General features: G+C 33.4%; 1 protein-coding gene across 1 annotated transcript; it reads left to right on the forward strand.

The window, feature by feature from the left end:
- The first annotated feature begins 1429 nt into the window (after nt 1-1429).
- LOC110030159 (probable trehalose-phosphate phosphatase 6) lies at nt 1430-4695 on the forward strand. The gene is made up of 11 exons (XM_020732746.1): nt 1430-1691; nt 1781-1921; nt 2017-2088; nt 2206-2304; nt 2417-2470; nt 2557-2658; nt 2796-2873; nt 3619-3688; nt 4032-4102; nt 4204-4296; nt 4389-4695. The coding sequence occupies exons 1-11, from the start codon at nt 1470-1472 to the stop codon at nt 4455-4457; spliced, it is 1071 nt and encodes a 356-aa protein (XP_020588405.1). The 5' UTR covers nt 1430-1469; the 3' UTR covers nt 4458-4695.
- Nucleotides 4696-9348: the final 4653 nt, after the last annotated feature.

Consider the following 9348-nt stretch of genomic DNA (forward strand, 5'->3'; position numbering starts at 1 on the left):
TGATCTAATCCAACAACAACATAAAAAAAGAGTAGATCCTAGTTCAAAATAGCACGAATCACATAATTGATGGTGTACTGCAGACTTTGAGAATATTAATTAAAATTGGCGGTGGCGCCACCTATTTTATCATGAACGTAGTCCCGCAGAAAACTTAATAGACTAAAGTTTCAAAATAGTCCCCAACTATTTACATAGAGTCATTTTAGTCATAGAGTTCATGGCACTGCGAAAAAGTCACAAACTATTTTAAATTGAGTTCTAACCCCAGTTTAATGATATTGAAAATTATTTTGACACTTTTATAAATTATACGAAATGGTCCCATGTAAATTATCAAAAAATATTTTGACACTGGATTCAATTCTAATATAACATCTATTTCTTAAGCAAAAAATCAACGACGCGACCCCTGAGGTCGTGGGTTTGAATCTCCTCCGACACAATTGACCTTAAGAAGGTGATACTCAAATTGTTAGACATATCAAGAAAAATTCTTCTTAAATAAAGTTAACAAAAATAAATCAGTTCGGCTATTTTGGTCCGCCGCGCTTAAGTTCAAGATTTCATTTTCCTCCCATTGATAAAGAAAGCATTAAGAAAAAAATTAAATTTAAAAAATTAGTCAATAAAATTGTTGTTATATGCACCATTTACTTAGCGAAGTATTATGCTTATGAGAAATAACAAAGTAAAACATTTATTTTTAATATGTTTATATGTTCTAAGTATATATTTTTTATTATTTTTCACTCATTATTCTCAACAATTTATGATGCCCATTCATTTCATATAGTTTTATAACATGCATATAATGTACAATTTTTATTAATTTTGTATGATTTTTTTTTTAATTTCTTAGGAAAATTTATATTATTATCATTGAAATCACATTCATATAGTTTTATAACATGCATATAATGTACAATCTTTATTAATTTTGTATGATTTTTTTTTAATTTCTTAGGGAAATTTATATTATTATCATTGAAATCACATTCTATTTGTTGGCATTCAAGCTATAAGATCACTCAAGTCAGGTGTTCGAATCCTTTCTAACACAATTGGTCTTAAGGAGGTAATACTGAAATTATGAGGTATATTAGAAGTGGTTGGAGGATTGTATAATATATATATATACACACATTTTTGTATTAAAAAAAATACGCACGTGTGGTTTACCATGACGTGAAATTACCCGCGGGTAAACCGCTGAAAAGTTGCCTGTGGGAGTAAAACACGTGGCGAAATGGTCGGCTGGTAACTTCAGAGAGATTGGGAAACGGGCCCACATGTGTGGCCCAGAAACCAACTTTTGCTAGTGGCCCAAGTCCACGTGTTACTGTCTAATTATACGTATTTTTCTGGAAGGCCCAACTATAAAATCCACGCCTCGCCCCCGACTCTCAGACAAGAGTTTTCCGCTTCTTCTCTTCTCTGCTTTCTTCTTCTAGTCTCTGAAGTCTGAGATGACGACCGTCGTGTTGCCGGAAGAGATGCTTAACCCGATCCCGTCGTCGGCGATGGTGACCGCCTCTTACCCGCCGCCTCGAAGCGCCGCGTCGACGGCCAACTATAAGAAACTTATGAGCCATGCCGATCAGCTTAGCAAAACATGCAGAGCATCATCGTGGTTGGAATCGATGAGAGACTCTTCTCCGACACATTTAAGAGTCGACAGTGATTGGAGCGTGAGTAGATTACTGTCAATTTAAGCTTTGTTTTTTGGAGTGATGTTTTATTGGGGCTAAAGGTTTCGCGCTTCTTTTATTTGGAGCAGAGGAGGTACCCGTCGGCATTGAGCAGGTTCGAAGAGATAACGGCGGCGGCTATGCGAAAGAAGATAGTCGTGTTTCTTGACTACGATGGGACTCTTTCTCCCATTGTTGAGGATCCGGACTCCGCCTTCATGTCTGAATCGGTGTGTTTTCTTGGCATGTTTCTGTGATTTCTTGCACCGGGGAATCGAGTTTTGGTTTGTTGAACTTTAGGGTTTTGGATTTTTTTGAATTTCAGATGAGATCTGCAGTGAAAGGTGTGGCTAAGTATTTCCCCACTGCTATTGTGACCGGGAGGTGCATAGATAAGGTACATTGTGGTATTACCATTTACAAATTATATGGGTGAAGGATTTTCTTATGTTTTTAGGGATTAGCTCGTGTATTTTCGCTCTTATATTTTAGTTTTTTTAAAAAAATTGTTTAGGTGTTTAGCTTTGTGAGATTAGAGGAGTTATTCTATGCGGGAAGCCATGGAATGGACATCAAAGGGCCTACAAAATGCCCTAAACACGTAAATGCTCAGGTTGGTGAGCATAATTTACGACACAATCTTTTCTTTATGAATATATAAACTTACTTAATTGCTTTAATTATACGAATCCCTTACTGAAATCTTCTTTTTAATGGTGTTCTAGGCACAATCAATGCTTTGTCAACCTGCAAGTGAGTTCTTGCCAATGATTAATGAGGTTAGTTTCATTGAAGTTAAGAAGATTACCTCTGAAGCTTTATCTTACAACTATTATAACTTAATTTCTCTCACCTATATCGAAAGGTCTACGATTTACTTTTGGAGAAAACCAAATTGATCCCTGGTTGCAAGGTTGAGAACAATAGATTCTGCTTATCAGTTCACTTTCGATGCGTGGAAGAAAAGGTAATGATCTTGAACAAATTTCAGTTCACAAAATCTTTTTCTTTTTTTCTGATAAAAAAATGTCTGAAAAATGAGATGAAAACTAGCTATAACTAAAGATTTTTGTAACAAAATTTCATTCCTGAACTTTGTATCAGAGATGGAGTGGGCTTGTTGAAGAAGTTAGATCTGTGCTTGCCATCTATCCCGATCTCCGATTAACTCAAGGAAGAAAGGTATGCATTTTTTAGTTTTATTGCATTCATTTTAATGGAGAAGTTGTTTAAGAATTAGTCTTTGAATACTTATGTTATCTTCGTTGGGAAATAGGTGAATTCTTTTTCAAACATGTTGAGCGAAGAAGAACAAAGAATTGGATAGTAGTTCAATGAATAAAACCACACAATAATTTGATATGGGTCCTCCCAATTAATAGCTACAACATGTTGATTACGATGCATATTTTACTACCTAACCAAGTGCAAAATTAAATCCTTAATTCCTTTGATGCAATTCTTTGATATAAGCCATGGCGTCACCTATTCTTAAGGGAAATTTTAGGTGTTGTATTTTAAGTTTGTAACGCTTTTAGCAACTTTAGTAAATCCTATAAATTTTGATTTACTTAATCCCACCAACAACAGGATTTAATAAACCCGGGATTTAAGGCAGACCTGAGAAAATTTTGAGAAGAAACTGGATTTACTAACTTTTGGATTCAAATTTGTAATTTTCTTGTCTGGCAGGATTCAAGTTAAAATTCTACTTAAACCCGTTGTCATATAGCCCCTTAGAATTCAACAAAATTTTCTAAATGCTTCTGTAAAATAACCCACAAATATTGAATTTTTTTATAAAGTCTGAGTTACTCGTTGGCTTAGGCAAGAGATTTTGTTTCTAATAGTAGATAGTAGAAAATTCAAAGAAAACGAAATTTGGATGACCTTGGCCTTGACTTGTATCTGATTTTTGACCATACAGGTGTTGGAGATTCGCCCTACAATTGAATGGAACAAAGGCAAAGCGCTCGAGTTCTTATTAGAAAAGCTTGGTAAGCTTATAGATATCATGCCCTCAAATGCTTTCCCTAACTGATTTTAGGGGCATTTACATTTATACCACACAATCCTTACGTATTTACTTATCTAACACCTAACCATTCATAGTCACATGCATGCCACTCAAATCTTTGACATCACATAAAAAATAACACCTTTTCATACATAGGTTAATGACCAAGGTGTTATAAGTGCAATTATCAAACTTTAGGTGTTAAATATGTAAATAAATAAGAATTGTGTGGTGTTTATGTAAATCTCCCTTACCTTTATTATTAAGTCATCAGCCATCAAATATGACCAAAAATTTAACTCCGGTCTTATAACTTTTTTCAGGATTTGACAATTGTGAGGACATTTTGCCCATCTATATTGGGGATGACCGCACCGACGAAGATGCATTTAAGGTATATATATAGAAGAAAATCATAATATTTCATATTCTCTCATTCAAAATTTGACCGTTGAGGTTCAATGAACATGTTTCTTAATTAAACTTCTTCATCAGGTTTTGCGTGACAGAGAGCAAGGATTTGGTATTTTAGTTTCCAAATTTTCAAAGGAAACTAATGCCACTTACACCCTCAAAGAGCCATCTGAGGCAAGTAATTATTCTACTGTTTATATATTAAAAAAAGAAAAGGATTACAATTGATAGATTAATTAACTTCAATATCTGTATTCATCAAACAGGTCAGAGATTTTCTTCATCGATTGGCTGAGTGGAAGCGGTTTTCTCTGAAGGCCAGGTTAAGGGTGTAAATAATACAGTTTCAAAGTTTCTTTCTGTTAATAATCCTCACGCAATAGGAAAGTTTTCAAAGGGAATGGCAGGAGAGGTTTTTCATCCTTCTCTTGTTATTCTTTTCATGTGTCTTCCTGTGGGGGACTTAGAAGAGCTGAGTATATACAATGTTGTTAACTCTCATGTCCCCCATAAGAGAAGTTCTTAGAATTTAGAAGCCTTTTGTAATTATGCTTTAAGCAATGAAATGAGAAATGAAAGAAGGTTTACTTTGTAAACTTTGTAAATTTAATTTTGTTGATTAGAAAAATATATAGAGAACTATAGTGATGTCTGAAATGTAAAACAAGCAAAAAGCTTTCTAAAATAGAGTCCTAGGAGCCCATTGTTAGATGTATGAGAACAAGAGCACAAAACAGAATGAAGGGTTGATATTGGATCTAATTTCTAAAGAGTTGAATTGACCTATGCATCAACCATAAGGATTTGAAGTTTGATTTTGGATCTAAATCCTGAATAGTTGAATTGACCAATGTATCAACCAGACAGAATTGAATTGAAGCTCGATTTATGTGGTTTTACTTTGGTTCAATCGCAATTGAAAAACTCGATATTTTTTTTTTTCTTTATTCCTCCTCTCTCTCCATAACAATAGGTATACATTACTAGTTTCATACTAAATCAAAAAACTAAAGAGAACCGTAGTGGTGTTCTTGGTGCACGATACACCTACTTGACATAATAAAAGCTTTTCAAAAACAGAGGAAACACAATAGAAGGAAAGAAAAAGAAATATATCATTCAAAGGAAGAAATCCTAAAATGTAATCATAAATATATTTTCTCAAGTTTTAATCACCCATAAAATTCTAAGTCCATGCTTCTTAGCCCCACAATCTTGGATGATAGTTCAAGTCCTATTCTTCAAGCCCCCATCCATTGACCTTTAACCTCATAGGAAATTGAATAAGAAGCAAAATCCATGAATTTTTTTCTTGTTGTTTATACTTGACCCTACAATTTTCAGCTAAAGCAATTCTCCATAATGGAAATAATGCCTTTATAAATGTTATATTTGCTCTAGCTTCATAGTGATACACCATATTAAAGCTTGGGTTATGAGTCCTCCATTTAAGGTTTATACTTCTTCCTTGCCTGAAGATTTTTGATAAAGAAGTCATCAGCAGCAAATGATGTAATTTTCGAGCGAACGGTAAGAAACAAGATGTTTATTGCGAGGCAAATAAGGATGATGATGAGAGAAGATTTGAAAGAAGTAATAACAAAATAGGGACATTTTAATTCTTAATCAATGTTCATGCACCTGCTACAGTGGAACCTTAATTGTTCTCCTTTAAACTAGTTAAGTCTTTTTCATCTCAATGTTGTGTAGCATTATTTGAGAGAGAGAGAGAGAGAGAGAGAGAGAGAGAGAGAGAGATAAGCACATAAAAATATTTAACGGCAATGTAGTTCATGGATTGGTAGTCAAGGATCTCAGAACGTGTTGGGTCGACTACCTTCACGACCAACTGGACTTAAGGTTTTAGTAGCTTGGGATAATGGGTCAATGGTACCCTAATCCAACTATCTCTACCTTTTAGGGATTACTCCCCCTTCCTTTGACTACCCCTATTAAGTCTTGTTGCTCGTTGACTTCGTCGATATCATCTTGATGACCCGATGCTGGTGCGCTGTCGTCCGTTTGAGATACGACGATTTATTCTCTGCACTTATGGCTTAGACGTGCTTTGAAGTATTAGGATATCCCCATCAAGATGATTATGGTTATTTTATGGGCTCCGTATGTCGATGAACCGCTACTCACTTGAGATGTGAGAGACTTTCTCTACCCAATGACTTACCAAGAGCTTTGAAGCATCGAGGCGTTCTCACACCGAATAACCTTCCTTTGATGACATATTTCACCAAGTTCATGATAATATAAAGTGAAACCTAGTTTATCGAGAGTATTCTTTGATACCTCCCAAGATGTAATTAACAAAGTGAAATACGCCCCCCTAGAAGTGCTCTTGACCCCAAAACAAGCACATACACCTGAAACTCTGATTCTTAGTAGTTTACATAGATAATCTTTCTCGGATACTGTCCCAATGTGACTCTACCAGATCTTGTTTGGCCAGGCATGCTTGACCTATTCCTAAGAGGTTTATCGCACGTAGGCTCTCCACTTTCTTTCTTTGTTTGTCATCATTGTCGTATGTCCGTCTTTTCTGGTTTCTCTCCTCCCAATTATTCATATGATTGGGAAGAGAGATATATTCAGAAAATGAAAGTATACGATGACTGATAAGTTGTCGACACTTTAAAAAAAAATCAATAATAACAAAAATGAACGAAAACATTCTTTTTGATTCTCTGGTTTGGGTGGCTTACATAGTGACCTTTCTCGTGGATATTGACATCGAGGTATTTCGATCTGATTATGTTCAGACGTATATTCATGGTTTATCACATAAGAATTACCTCTATACAAACCCTTCATCTTTCTTTTTAATTAATTGTCTATCTTTTTTTTGTCGTATATCACATCCCTTCAATTCATCTCCTATTATGATAGTTTATACGATTCGAGAGGGTGATTTATTCAAATGGGGGAATCATTCGACGATACTAAATGGACAAACTGATGATTCCGATGTTAATATGAACGAAAAACATTGTCAACAAGTTTAATAGTAAGATTCTATCATTAAAAAAGTCCAATAAAATCTATTCTTTCAATTTTTATTTACTGAGATGTTATCATTATCAACTAGTGGTAACTAACCATCTTTTTAATTTCTGTTGACCGTCGTCGACTTTCGTTGATCGTCATCGACCACTGTTGATCGTCGTCAACAACCATTGACCTCCATCGACCACCACCAACCATCGTTAATCTTCGTCGATCGTCGTCGATCACTACTAACCGCAACCAACCACCATCAACTAGATGTCACCAATCGCTATTGGTCGCCACCTGTTCCTCGTAAAAAAATCATCAACATGTCAACGTTATAACTTAGACCTAGTAACTTTTTCCTGCCAATGAGACAAGTTGTTGCAACTGTAATCATATTTTCATAGTAAAGCTCTTCAGTTGAGTTAGACCCCTATGGTTTTTCCATTTCCAGGTTTTCCACATAAAAACTTCAGGTGTCATTATTAGTTTATTTCTTTTTTCAAAGTGTGTGTTGAATCTTCGTACCACACTAATATAATATTCAACTACTCTACTATTGTAAATTTTCTAGCACACATCAATATCATAATTAACTAAAATATTTCAAGTACATGTTAAAAATATATAAATTACTTAATCTCAAATGAGGGGCCGACAAATTCTTATACATCTAGATTACTTTAAACAAAAATAAAATAAAATTCATCGTAATTTTATTAAAAGTACTCGTCAAGCTCATGTATTAATATGTAAATTAATATTTATATTCAAGGGCTCGACAAAGAACAAGCTTTATGTCAAACTCACATTTAAAATTTTGAATTCATATGGTGTTAATCAGTACATCCCTTAGGGGAATACTATATATATATATATTTAGACCATACAAAAAAGGAATATGGGTGAAGTGAATATTAATACTTGAAGCAATGAATAAGTGTTACAAAATATTGGAGAATTAGAGTTACAAAAGAAAAAAAAAAAAAAAAAGAGGTTTATAAATATTTGAAAAATCAATTTTCATAATAAAAAAATTCACATTTCGTGAATTAATATATTATCAATAATACTATTTCTAAGAGTTGATATAATAAGACATGTAATTAAGTCAATTTTACCCTTCTTATTTTTGAACTCTAAGAATATAGAGTTTAAAAATACATGGCAAATAATAAATCATTAGAAAATTCACTTCTTTATGACATAAAAATTATTAAGTCAAACCAAATAATTAAAATGTAAACATATAAAAATTTTATGGTATTAATTATTTATTAAATGATCTCCAAATCTTACATGCTTACAATTAAATCAAGCATATTCAATTTTGAGGCCTACGAGTAATTTAATTGATGAATAAATTGTGACATCAAATGAAATAATATAAACTGTTCGATGGAGTATTTTGAGATTTTGAATAAAATAATTAAAATACAATTAAAAAAAATTATAAATGACTCCTCATTCTTCATATGATCTAGAATTGAAATTAGAGAATCTTAGAGACCAAACATTTTTAAAGCCCTATCTAACAATCAAACTCATCATCTTATCGTCATCAGCCAATTATAGTCCAATTATCATTATTCGATTACTATTGTTGAACTATCATTGTTTGATTGTTGTTTCTCTTCTTACTGATATATCTCTGTCACCTTCATCTGAACGGCCTCACCTCTTACTATTATCCGACGACGATCATCTCTCTTCAACTCTTCTATTATAATCACTATAGGCTAATCAAGCATTCTTTGTTTTATAATCTCATATTCTTCCAACTATGGAGAAGATCATACTCTTCAATCTTCGTATATGGAAGCTTCATAAGAAAAATGATAATGATGATGATCTACAGTCTTGATATGTTACTCTAATCGCCCGTGAGCTCGGTTTTCTATCTGATTCGAATGCATGCTAAGTGTTAACTCCTATGTAATCCTATAATTATAATTACTCTTAAATTCTCAAATCCCAAGTAAAAAAATAAATATTTATCAATTTTTATTGTTATCATACCACATCATTTATATGAGTGTTACTACTGTCATGTGTGAAGTACCATAAAAAATATTACAACAGGACTTTAATCACTGCTTGTCACGTGTACAGAGCCGATCGTATATTAAATTATTTAGTTTTTTTATTAAAAAAATTAAATCCATACACACGACAGACAGTTATTAGAATACAGTTGAGATTTTACATTAGCACTCCCCACATATT

Source organism: Phalaenopsis equestris, unplaced genomic scaffold, assembly GCF_001263595.1.
Source record: "Phalaenopsis equestris unplaced genomic scaffold, ASM126359v1 Scaffold000670, whole genome shotgun sequence".
In the NCBI taxonomy this organism is placed as follows: Eukaryota; Viridiplantae; Streptophyta; class Magnoliopsida; order Asparagales; family Orchidaceae; genus Phalaenopsis; species Phalaenopsis equestris.

Excerpts from the sequence above, each read along its gene's own strand:
- LOC110030159 (XM_020732746.1), top strand. The coding sequence starts at position 1,470 with ATGACGACCGTCGTGTTGCCGGAAGAGATGCTTAACCCGATCCCGTCG. Across the intron at positions 1,692-1,780 it reads GAGTCGACAGTGATTGGAGC|AGGAGGTACCCGTCGGCATT; the intron begins GTGAGTAGATTA and ends TATTTGGAGCAG. Across the intron at positions 1,922-2,016 it reads CCGCCTTCATGTCTGAATCG|ATGAGATCTGCAGTGAAAGG; the intron begins GTGTGTTTTCTT and ends TTTGAATTTCAG.